The sequence below is a fragment of the Notamacropus eugenii genome, chromosome 3, assembly GCF_028372415.1.
Source record: "Notamacropus eugenii isolate mMacEug1 chromosome 3, mMacEug1.pri_v2, whole genome shotgun sequence".
NCBI lineage: Eukaryota > Metazoa > Chordata > Mammalia > Diprotodontia > Macropodidae > Notamacropus > Notamacropus eugenii.
In genome coordinates this window covers 222,522,177-222,535,382 of record NC_092874.1, presented here as the reverse complement: position 1 = coordinate 222,535,382, position 13,206 = coordinate 222,522,177, and the positions used below count along the sequence as shown (strand labels likewise).

At 38.4% G+C, this 13,206-nt stretch overlaps 1 protein-coding gene across 1 annotated transcript in view; it reads left to right on the top strand.

Annotated features, from left to right (window-relative positions):
• Positions 1–13,206, top strand: part of FAM186A (family with sequence similarity 186 member A) — a 162,052-nt gene that overhangs the window by 114,111 nt on the left and 34,735 nt on the right. Inside the window, exon 5 of the mRNA XM_072654668.1 lies at positions 5,341–5,533. Within this exon, the coding sequence (XP_072510769.1) occupies positions 5,341–5,533 (193 nt within the window). The remainder of the gene's footprint in view (positions 1–5,340; positions 5,534–13,206) is intronic.

The following is a 13,206-nucleotide window of genomic DNA, read 5'->3' as shown; positions in this document are numbered from 1 at the left end:
CAAATAGTTTTCAGCCTGGAATGTTCTTAACGCCCAGGGAGAGAAGACTAGTTGGTATAATCAGAAAGGCCACTGTCAGGAACTTCACTGAAGCAGATTCAGGTGGGGCTTGAAAAACGTGCTTGAAAAACGTTCCTATCACTTTTGCAATGTGCAGCCACATGATAACAGTACTCTTCTGATAAATGAGGAGAGGATGGCAGAGCATACGCTGAAGACCAGAATTTTTTGATTGACCGGCTAGGTTCCAGACGTGATATATAAATCTTCATCTGCCAGTTTAATCTAAGAACCAAGAATCTTTTCTGACCTCTGACCAGGGATTTATATGGAGAGGTTTTCAGATTGGAAGTGTGACCAATGACAAATGCACCTTCTATGTCTATGGTTAAAATAAAAGAGCCTGATACAGCTGGAATTGAGAAATCCATAAAGATGTGTAGGAGGGAGGTTAAATCCCTTAGAGAGTCAAGTTTAGAGAATTAGGGACACTTTTCGACTTTTACAATTGTCCAGTTGGTATGTGCATAGCACACATATGGCTGTTGGCACGGTGAATAGAACTTGGCCTGGAGTCAGGACTGAGTTCAAATCCAGCCTCATACATTTACTAGCTATGTGACTCTGGACAAGTCACTTAGCTACTGTTTGCCTTGGTCGTAAAATGGGGATAATAATAGCACCTACCTCATAGGGTTGTTGTGAGGATCAACTGATAAATTTGTAAAAAGAACTTAGTGCAGCACTTGAAATATAGCAGGAGCTAGATTAATGCTTGTTCCATCCACTTCTCCTTCCTCCTTGCACAAGAATTAGAGATAAGGGTGTTGTTACAGTACATGAGATATGAGAGATTGAACTAAGATTAGTACACATTCTTGATGAGTTACAGCTATATTGGAACCATCGATGTATAAATTCAGAGTATCTATTTGGTAATAACTATGGCTAAGGAGATCAGGCGGTCTACTTGGCCAACTGACCAAAAGAATAATGTTAAAGTTCCAATCCACTTTGACCCCATATAGCTTCTTTAATCTATTTAGCCTTATAGCTACTATTCAGGACATTGAAGGGGTAGAGGTTAAAGTATGTTTGAACACTTAGTCTTTGTTTCTATACTCTGTATGGCATTCTGTACCCCAATAATAGCTTTCTATACCCCATGATATAATCTAACACATTCAAGACCCTATTATTCCTCTTGTTGTGCTGTTAACAGCATCTAGAATAGTTTTCTTCATCTTGTTTTGATACATTCACTTTATTAAGGTAAAAAGACAGAGAGCTCCATATTTATAATGAACCAGCTAGAGTAATGTAGTTAAATGTGGTCTACAGAACAGAAAGAGAAGGTACAAAGTGAGCTCCTCAATTAACAAATATAGAAGATGCTTCATATTGGTTGGTGGAATGCACAAAAGGGAAGAATTTGGAAGCGTCCTGAGTTCCTTTCTTTCCTCTCCCCCAACCCCATTTCCTCTTTAGGCTATTATATATTAGAAGATAATACTAATAAAGTACTTCATTCTGAAGACCTTAGTCTAATTTGAATGAGAAATCCTTATCAGTACTTTTCTTTATCAGTTCTGAAACAGTGTCCTTCACTGAATTTTTTAATAATATTCTTATTAAAGGTTAATAAGTTTCTAAAGGGAGAGGGCTGATGAGCCTAAGAAGGACTCCTCCACCAGGAAGTAATGAGGGTAATGATCAAATTACAAGAATGAGGAAGTCTTTGACTAATTTAATTAATAGATAATAATTATCTCTTGAGTTTTTCTGACCAGATTGAAAGGAGAATCTTTAGAGGGAATGGTGTATCAGTAAGCACCCTGACATACACAGAGGGGCCTGCTATCACAGGTTCTTGGATCTACTTTTTTTCAAATTTATTTATTTTTAGTTTTCCACATTCATTTCCACAAGGTTTTGAGTTGCAAATTTTCTCCACCTCTCTCCCCTCTCCCCTGCTTCTTCTCTTTCTTTCTTTGTATCTAGGTGGTACAGTGGATTAAAGCACTGGGCGTGGAGTCAAGAAGACCTAAATTCAAATCCAGTCCCAAACGCTTACTAGCAGAGTTACCCTGGCCAAGTTACTTAATCTCTATTTGCCTCAGTGCTTCAACTATAAAATGGGAGTAATAACAGCATCTCTCACAGAGTTATTGTGAGGATTAAATGACATAATATTTGTAAAGCCCTTGGCACATAGTAGGTATTATATAAATGCTCATTCTCTCCCGCTCCTACTCCCATCTATAGAGGTAGCATTGGTCACTTTCCTGAACTCCATTCTAGTACCATCAACTGGCTATTGAACATTTTAAACTGGATGATCCATGGAAATATTAAACTCAACGTATCCAAAATAGAGCTCATTATCTTTCCCCAGAAACCTTCCAGTCTTTCAAACTTCTCTATTTTCCTTTGAGGGTACCAGCTTCCTCAAGTTGCTCGCAGGCTGGCAACCTAGTAGACTCCTTCTTCTGCCTAACCCTATTTATCCATTTATCAGTTGTCAAATATTGCCATTTCTGCCTCCCGATTGGTTCTCACAACCTGTTCCCTACTCATTACCTACATAACTGCCGTCTTTGTTTAAGCCATCATTAAAGCCCTTTGCCGTCTAGTTCCGTTTTATCTTTCCAGCTTCATTATGCGTTACTTCTGTTGTGGTTCAGTTGGTTGTGGTTCAACTCTTCACGACCCTGTTTAGGGTTTTCTTTACAAAGAGACTGGCATAGTTTGCCATTTTCTTTCCCAGCTCATTTTACAGCTGAGGAAATTGAGGCAAACAGGATTAAGTGACTTGCCCAAGATTACACAGCTAGTAAGTGTCTGAGGCCAGATTTTAACTTAGGCCTTCTTGACACATCTAGCTGCCCCTATTATGCCCTCATTAATGTCCTCATTATGCATTATTTTCCTTCCTACAATCTGAAATCTAGTCAAACTGGTCTTGCTGTTCTTTGAATACAATATTAACTCCTGTCTCCCTGCCTTTGCACTAGCTGGTCCCCACCCCTGGAATGCTTTCCCTCCTTACCTGTGCTCCATAGAATCCCTTACATTATTCCTCTGCTTTTTTAAATTAAATTTTATTTTATTTTTAGATCCAGGTTCTTTCCCTTTCACCTCCCTTTTATTTATTTATTTCTACATGAAACCTTTCCTCTTGCCCCCAACTGCTAGTGTCCTCCTTAAACTATCTTCCATTTGTTTTGTGTATACTGCTACATGTATATGTTGTCTTCCTTTTAGAACATAAACTCCTTGAGGGCAGGGACTGTTTTATTTTTGTCTTTGTGTCTCTAATATCTAGCAAAGGGCCTGACATGTCCTAAGTGCTTAATTAATTCCTATTGATTGATCAGACTAATTCTGCCATGTAAACAAACAAATTTTCCTCATTTTCCGCATTTCCCTTCTCCTGTAATTTCTTTGCTTCTCAAGAGTCTAAAATATAGCTTTTGTTTGCTATTTGTCTTGTTTTTGTGCTGTTTTCATTCCATTTAAAACTTTAAACTTTCAGTTTTTACTTTTAATTGTTAATTAAAGATATTAAGAATTTGTGACATGCTTTGGTTTTCTAGATTTATTTCTGCAAATCTCTTTTTTATTGCCCTTATTTGGGAGATATAATCTCAGAGTTTTCTACTGGGCACACCCTCTAGATATTGATTTAATGTCTTTCCACAGGTCTTCAATAGTTTTCTCAGGCCACTTCTACCATGATGGTATCTGGTGTCTATCCTTAGAAATAATCTTAGGTAACTCCACCTTCCTCCTATTATCTTTATAGTGACATTAGCTACAGTATATAGTGCTGTGTGCATATGCTGAAATGTTTTTTATACTCTGTCAAATATTGTGGGAAAAGGCATTCATTCATGACTGCTAAAGCAGAAATCAATTATTTAAAATGCGTTTGTTTCAATATAATTGGTCTACTAATTGGATTCATGCCATCAAACTCCAAGAGAGCTGTACAGAATTTCATTCTAAGTATACTCGTCTCCTTTCCAAAATCATTCAAAGTGCTGCCATTCTGACCTTTCTGCTAAGTATAGATTTTTTAATATCTTCAAGTTCTTCACAATTTCCTCCTTCAGATTTAAGTAACTTCTCAACTTCTGCTCATATCTCAACTAATTGGGATTAAGAATGAAGTCATTTCATATGATTACCTGGCATTGATCTGCAATAAGTTATTGTCGTAACTTTGCGCTGAGAATATTATAGAACAAAAGCAGTATAAAATCCTGGGTTATAACTGGTAAGACCTGTTCCCTTTTTGTTATGATGTGAAACTGGTACCTAATAGAAGCATTCCTACCTTCAGTTCATTTACTACACATTCATAGTTTATCCATTTTAGTGGACCATACCATCCACACTGAAGTATTTGCATCAAGGTGTGTATTGGTATTTCTAATTTGTTCCAATGCAGCCTCTCCTTGTGATACCAGGATGCAAAGCACCACCATTCATTATACTGTCCAGTAGGTCATGCTGATATAGCATCCACATCCCAGAGATATTATAAATAAAAATGAGAGAATCATTGCAAAGTATTTAATACAAAGTAAGCATGATAGGAATGTTAGCTGTTATTATTAAGAGATTTATTAAATGAAGGTCTTTGCTTCCTACGAAGCATTCTATTTCATGTTTCAATTTTGACTTTCAAGTGTTATTCTAGAAGAATTGATATAAGTTGATTGTGCTTTTTTACTACTCATACTTGTCAGTTATTTGATGTAGCCATATGAGAAAGCATTGGAAGAAGAGGTTTCTGAGGGTAAGAAAACTTTAACTCCAGAATAACCTTCTTAAATATTGACATGTACAAACTAGTACTAATCAGTACTCTAAATGAACTAGATCAGTGCTGGATGAACTAAAATTATAATTTTATTGATTTTATCCACGTTTCTCTATTACATTTTTTCCTGTATGTTTTGTTTCCTAACTTTTTCTTTGGATCATGAAAGAAATCATTTTTTTAAACATTAAAATTACAAAAAAATCTTTGCCATACCATTGTGACTTTAATAAGACTCGTGAAAGGCTTAGTGACAATTTTAGAGGCTGTTAAGATTTTTAAGAACCAACCTAAGGATGTTGAAACATCTTAGAGTTTGAAGTTTTTGTTTCCTCATATATGAAATAGGAAGAATAATCTCTGCCTCTAGCTCCTAGAGATCTTGTAATAGTCAAAAGTGATGATAGATGTGAAAATGCCCTAGAAATACATGTGATTGTTCTCAGTTTATAGAGCCAAAGATGTGAAAGTTCATCAACTATATAATTTGAATTCCTGTTTTCTCTTTTAAGGCAAAACATAGCCAGTCGAATAAAAGCCATCAGGAATTCTGGAAGAGGTTATGAAACCCAGATCCTTTACCTGTTTTTGAATAGAATTGATGCCTATAAAAAAAAAGTGATGGAGGCATGGACAATGAAGCAAAGGATTGTGGAACAGAGACGCAATATATGTGCAACAAAGATGATAGACTTATATGGCCAGGTAGGCTCTCCCTAAGCTATTGAAAGTATGCAATGAGAACTGATAAGGGTATTATGCAAAGAACAGTCATGTTGGACTGTGGAACTGAATCAAGAATATATTGGTAATTATTTAACAGCCAGCTCTCTGAAAAAAAATATATATAGGACAGACTTTTAAGTTTAATATGCATTATTGACATTTTTTCCATAACTTTCTTAAGACTACACAATCAACAAAATAAAACAAGATCTGATTGATAGCATTTGTTGATTTCCAAGGTATAAATACCTCACACTGAAAGTTTAATAGTTGATTCCTTTTGAGCTGTATCCAGAACACACCTGGACTGAGTCTTCTCTTTTTCCTAGGCTGAGGGGATATGAGCATATTGGTAAGATTCTTTGAATCTGGAAGAGTTTTAAGTTAAAGGAGACAGTCATCTAAGAATTGTTCAACTCACTCCTAAGTGGCCTAGGACCTCCTAGCTTTTAGAAGGCTGAGTTGCTAAAGCTCTTGATGGCATTGTGTTTCAAATGAAACTTGGTGGCAGAGCCACAACTAGCATGGGGAGCATTTGGGTCAACTGACCAATCTGCTCCCTTATGTGGTTCCCCAAGGCTACCACTTTGTGACTTATGGCCTTCATAATTCTTTCCTGATCTAGTCTACCCACTGGGGCAGGGTGCCCCTTGTAGGATGCCAGGCCTGGAAATCCATGTTGCCTTGAGATAATTGAGGGAATCAAAAGCTAATGTGGTATGTGCTAACTGCCACCTCCCACCTCTCAGTGGAAAGATTATTCTTTTCCCTCCCTGTCTGCTGTGCGTGATGAAATTCCCCTTTATCATGCTCTATTCTGCTCATAATTCTTTCCATTTTCTCATGCTCACTGAAAGCTAGCTTTCTCTGCATCTCTTGGCACTGTTTTTTTTAAAGTTTATTTAACTTTTAACATTCATTTTAACAAAATTTTGGGTTCCAAATTTTCTCCCCTTTTGTCCCCTCCCCCCCCAAAACACCAAGCATTCTAATTGCCCCTATCACCAATCTGCTCTCTCTTCTATCATCCCTCTCTGCCTTTGTCTCCATTTTCTCTTTTGTCCTGTAGGGCCAGATAACTTTATATACCCCTTTACCTGTATTTCTTATCTCTTAGTGGCAAGAACAGTACTCGATAGTTGTTCCTAAAACTTTGAGTTCCAACTTCTTTTCCTCCCTCCCTCCCCACCCCTTCCCTTTGGAAGGCAGGCAATTCAATATAGACCAAATCTGTGTAGTTTTGCAAATGACTTCCATAATAGTTGTGTTGTATAAGACTAACTATATTTCCCTCCATCCTATCCTGTCCCCCATTACTTCTGTTCTCTCTTTTGATCCTGTCCCTCCCCATGAGTATCGACCTCAAATTTCTCCCTCCTCCCCATGCCCTCCCTTCCATCATCCCCCCCACCCTGCTTATCCCCTTATCCCCCACTTTCCTGTATTTTAAGATAGGTTTTCATACCAAAATGAGTGTGCATTTTATTCCTTCCTTTAGTGGAATGTGATGAGAGTAAACTTCATGTTTTTCTCTCACCTCCCCTCTTTATCCCTCCACTAATAAGTCTTTTGCTTGCCTCTTTTATGAGAGATAATTTGCCCCATTCCATTTCTCCCTTTCTCCTCCCAATATATTTCTCTCTCACTGCTTGATTTCATTTTTTTAAGATATGATCCCATCCTCTTCAATTCACTCTGTGCACTCTGTCTCTATGTGTGTGTGCGTGTGCGTGTGCAAGTGTGTGTGTGTAATCCCACCCAGTACCCAGATACTGAATAGTTTCAAGAGTTACAAATATTGTCTTTCCATGTAGGAATGTAAACAGTTCAGCTTTAGTAAGTCCCTTATGACTTCTCTTTGCTGTTCACCTTTTCATGCTTCTCTTCATTCTTGTCTTTGAAAGTCAAATTTTCTTTTCAGCTCTGGTCTTTTATTCAAGAATGCTTGAAAGTCCTCTATTTCATTGAAAGACCAATTTTTCCCCTGAAGTATTATACTCAGTTTTTCTGGGTAGGTGATTCTTGGTTTTAGTCCTAGTTCCTTTGACTTCTGGAATATCCTATTCCATGCCCTTCAATCCCTTAATGTAGAAACTGCTAGATCTTGTGTTATCCTGATTGTATTTCCACAACACTTGAATTGTTTCTTTCTAGCTGCCTGAAATATTTTCCCCTTGACCAGGGAACACTGGAATTTGGCCACAATGTTCCTAGGAGTTTCTCTTTTTGGATCTTTTTCAGGAGGTGATCGGTGGATTCTTTCAATATTTATTTTGCCCCCTGGTTCTAGAATCTCAGAGCAGTTTTCCTTGATAATTTCATGAAAGATGATGTCTAGGCTCTTTTTATGATCAAGGTTTTCAGGTAGTCCCATAATTTTTAAATTGTCTCTCCTGGATCTATTTTCCAGGTCAGTTGTTTTTCCAATGAGATATTTCACATTATCTTCCATTTTTTCATTCTTTTGGTTTTGTTTTGTGATTTCTTGGTTTCTCATAAAGTCACTAGCCTCCATCTGTTCCATTCTAATTTTGAAAGAACTATTTTCTTCAGTGAGCTTTTGAACCTCCTTTTCCATTTGGCTAATTCTGCTTTTGAAAGCATTCTTCTCCTCATTGGCTTTTTGAACCTCTTTTGCCAACTGAGTTAGCCTATTTTTCAAGGTGTTATTTTCTTCAGCATTTTTTTGGGTCTCCTTTAGCAGTGTGCTGACCTGCTGTTCGTGCTTTGACTGCATGTCTCTCATTTCTCTTCCCAGCTTTTCCTCCACCTCTCTAACTTGATTTTCAAAATCCTTTTTGAGCTCTTCCATGGCCTGAGCCCATTGAGTGGGCTGGGATACAGAAGCCTTGACTTCTGTGTCTTTCCCTGATGGTAAGCATTGTTCTTCCTCATCAGAAAGGAAGGGAGGAAATGCCTGTTCACCAAGAAAGTAATCTTCTATAGTCTTATTTCTTTTCCCTTTTCTGGGCATTTTCCCAGCCAGTGACTTAACTTCTGAGTATTCTCTTCACACCCACTTTGCCTCCAGATCCTCCCAGCCAGTGCTTGGGGTCTGAGATTCAAATGCTGCTTCCCAGCCTCAGGGCTTTGGGCGGGGGCAGGGCTGCTATTCAGTGTGAGATTAAGTTCAGGTGCTTAGGTGGGGGCAGGGCCACCTGACGGGGCTCAGTTCCCTCAGGGGGTTTATGCAGAGACCTTCAACAATGGATCTGAGCTCCTGCCTGCTTGGGGAGCCCTGGTCTGCTCCCACCCCTGCTGTTGCCTCCCGAGGGGGCCTGAGTTATGGGGGCACCCCACTCCCCTCTTGACCCACCAAAGAGACCGTCTCACCAACCCTTGTCACCTGTGGGAGGAGGGACCTGCGTGGCCGCTAGAGATTCTGTCCCTGAAGCCTGCTTGGATTGGCTCCTCTCGGTGCGGCACGGCCATGGCAGGGCTGTGCTCAGCTCTGTGTCTGCAGCGCAATGGACCTTTTGCAAGAGGTTTGTAGGGCTCTGTGGAACAGAAATCTCCTCTGTTCCACTGTTCTGTGGCCTCTGCTGCTCCAGAATTCACCAGGAGTTCTTTTTTACAGATATTCTATGGGCTGTGGGTTCGGAGCTATGTGTATGTGCGTCTTTCTACTCTGCCACCTTGGCTCCGCCCCTCTCTTGGCACCATTTTCAAAGCCAGATGAGAGGCAGGAGGCAGAAACCAGTAGTTACTACCTAGGTGACCTTGGGCCAGTCACTCAACTTCCTCATCTTTAGGAAAAAGAGGGGATTGGACTAGATAGCTTCTGAGGTCCTTTGTAGAGCTAAATCTCCTTTCCTTAACCCCATGATACACAGGGCCAGGTGGTTACATAGTACCTGGTCTCCCTGCCACTTTCAGACTGTTCCTCTGCCATATCACCATCATCCACTTCTCCTCCTTCAATGTTCATTCTGTCGGGTCCAATTTTTTATTGTTGCCATCCATGGACTTCCAGGCCACTCTTCCTTCTCTCTTGACCTCTCAATTCCTTAGTCTTTTCAGCTCCTATTACCTCCAGTCTACCTCATCTACACACAGGAGTAGCCATAACTTAGACATCCTTCCCCACAAATGAATTTGCTCTAGCTATTGGAATTCCTAGTTATAACTGAGCTTGGTAATTATTTTTCTTTTTAAAATGAGACTCTGAGGGGTGTATCATAGATTTAGACCAGAGGGGCTTTTACCTGCCATCTAGCCCAATCTATTAATTTTACAGATGAGGAAACCAAGATACATTGATGTCAAATATCTTACTTGTTCAAGACAGATAGTCAGATAGTAAATGAAGAATGAGGATCCAAAATCACATAGGACATAGGATCATAGATCTAGACCAAGGGTTCTTAACCTTTTCTGAGTCTTAAATTCCTTTGGTAGGCCACCTGTGAACCCCTTCTCAGAATAATTTTTTTAAAGACTTAAATGTATTTATTATTAAATTATTGAACATATTTCAGAAATGGCACAGAATGAAAGTTTTCCTTCAGCAAAACCTTCGTAGTTTTCTTTCAGGGGACAGTGGAAGATATTTGTTTTAGCAATTTAAATTACCTCAAGGTTTAATATTTAGTTATAACATAACCCAGAAAGGGAAACATACATAGCTCTAGGAACACATGTATTTCCATCAATTGATAGGTTAATAAATCAAACAAATATTTATGTGATGAGATGTCAAAACAAAATTAACACAATTCATTCAGTTTTTTTCAAAAACTTGTTAATTTACAAAGGCCATACCAGAAATACTCATTCTCTTAACCCAAAAGAAAAATGGAAGCACACAATGATTTCAACTAATTTTCTAATGACTCACCTCATGACAATGATTCTACATATCATGTCTTCTAAAATTATATTTATAACAATAAATAAAAATGACACTAAATAAGTGGCTACAAAGAATGAACCCTAGCAGTTTTAACTTGCTTGTTTTTAAATAACAGATCACCAAAAATTAAAATTAATAAAGTTACCAAAATAGTTTTTAGAGTTCATGGGCCACAGAGACCACTTAGTCCAACCCCTTTATTTCACAGAAGAAGAAACTGAGGCCCCTGGAAAAGCAAGCAACTTACCTAAAGTCACATAAATAGGAGCATCAGAGGTAGGTTCTCTGACTCCAAAAGTAGTAATGCTTTTCACTGCATCATACAGAGACTAGATTTTGTATGTAAGAGGGGATGAATGTGCCATGAAAATCCTAACATCTGTTTTTGAAATGAGCACTGATCTTGGAGTCAGAAGTCCTGGATAGCTGTGACCCAGCAGAAGGCACATAAATACTCTGAGCCTCAGTTTCCCCATCTCTAAAATGTTGTGAGGAAAGTGTTTTGTAAACCTTAAATCTTATAGAATATGACTTATCATGGGATTCAGAGCTGGAAGACCTTGGATATCATTTAGTCTAACTTCATCATTTTAGAGGTTGTCATTTTCCTCTTCTTCTGTCTTTTCCTCCTCTTCCTCTACCTTTCTTCCTGCTTCTGTTCCTACTTTTTTCCACTGACAGTGCTTATTATCTGTGATCTTGAGTAAATCATTTAACCTCTGTGATCATCAAATTCCTTATCTTTAAAATGAGATAGAATTGGACTAGATAGACTCTAATGTCCATTTCATCTCTAAATCTATGATCCTATGATCTAGGAACATCAATCAATCAACAAGCTTTCTATTTTCCAGGCAAGTTGCTAAGCTGTGGGGATAAAAAAAAGCAAAAATAGTACATTTAAGGAGCTAATGGAATTCTAATGGAATACCACCACTGTGATAACAATCTCCAAAGTGATAAAGTGATAGGAGTTTTCTATTGTGTGTGAGAATAGCCAGAATGTAGGGGTGTGAGGTCATATTGGCTCTGGGCTCTTCAGGCTTTTAAGTCATGGGTTGATCGATAAAGACTTGAAGACTCTAGAAATCTTCTCAGTCTTCTTATTAGCACATTAGTATTTAGGATAACTGATTACCTTAGAAGGATAAATGCTGAATAGATGATATATTGAAGTGGTTACTTTCAAAGGGAGAGGAAGAAGAAAGAGATTTTAGCAACAAGCCCTGTAGAACTGGGATAAAATTGGGGGTGTAGCTTGAAGTTGTTGATTAGGAGTGGCTGGTCTTTATAGGATAATTCAATGGAGAAATCCATGGCAGTTGGAAAAGCAATACAAGGGAAGAAAGGGTAATATAGTAAAAGGAGCTAGATTTGGGGTCATAGGACCTGTGTTCACATTCTGGTTATGCCACTTGCTTCCTACATCAAGAATTTTTAACCTAGGGCCATGAACTTTAAAAACAAACAAAATTTGGATATTAGTATTTCATTTTAATTGATTTCCTTTATAACATATTATTTTATTTGATCCCTTTAAAAACATTATTCTGTTGGTGGTGGTGTCACACATTTACAATTTCTGAAAGTTGAGGAAACTGAAGTTGGTGAATTGCTTGAACTCAGGAATTCTGAGTTGCAATAGGACTAAGCTAAGTCTGGTACCAATATAGTAAGTCTCAAGAGAAAGGTACACCTAAGCACCTTGGGAGATATAAAGGAGTCTGCCAGAAACAGCAGATCAAAAGCTTAAGTCAGGAGTGGGGAATATGCACAAAGCATTTTTAAAAATGTTTTGTGAAGATAATTCTACTTACCATCAGTACATGGAATGTGTGCACACTTATGAAAACATGAAACCCAGGAAACCTAAAAGATAAACAGCTGTTGTTGCAAGAGAACTCAGTAGGTATTGCATCCAAATAGAAACCCTAGGTGAAACAAGACTGGCAAATGAAGGCCTCTACCCAAGTCAGAGCTGGATATATATTTTTCTGGAGTAGTCACAATGAAGGGGAGCAGGGTTGTGACTACAGCTCCCAGTGTATCCACAATAGAAACAACATTAGGATAACTCCTCAAAACAAATTCTGGAGTGGCAGAACCAACAAAAGGACAGCATGAAACAATTTTCCGACCCAAGACAACTTAGAAAGTCACCAGGAAAGGTCTGATTCCCTGGGGTGAGAGTGGAGTGAAGCCCAGCACAGGTCATGCAGAGGAAGCCTGGTAAGCCTGCAGAAAGCCTTAGGGGTAACTGAATCCATGGTGGCAGACTCTGAAGCTCTCAGCCCACAAATGTTACCATCTGTGGACAACTGGTCAGAAGGAGCCTACAGATGACCTTTGCTGTCACAGGAAGCAGGAGTTTATTGCATTGCCCATATGTAGTTCTGGGTCATAGTCCTAGGGTGAAGAGGAAAATTAGCAGGAGATAAGGAAAGAAACTACATTTTGCTAAAAGATACTATAGATTATGAAGTAATATCAATTATATACATATATACATACTATATATAAAAATACACACACACACACACACACACACACACACACACACACACACACACACACACACACACACACACACACACCCCAAGTGACATAGAATCCAAATTCTTTAGGGAAAAGTTAAATGAGTTATAGGAAGAAATAGACAGTAAAACAAGTGGAGGGGTCTTGACTTTCCTCTCAGAATTTGATAAGTTTTTTTTTTTTAGAACTAGATAAATCTAACAACAACAAAAAACTAAACAGAAAAAAAGTTAAGGAGGTGAATAAAATTTCAGAAAAATTAAAT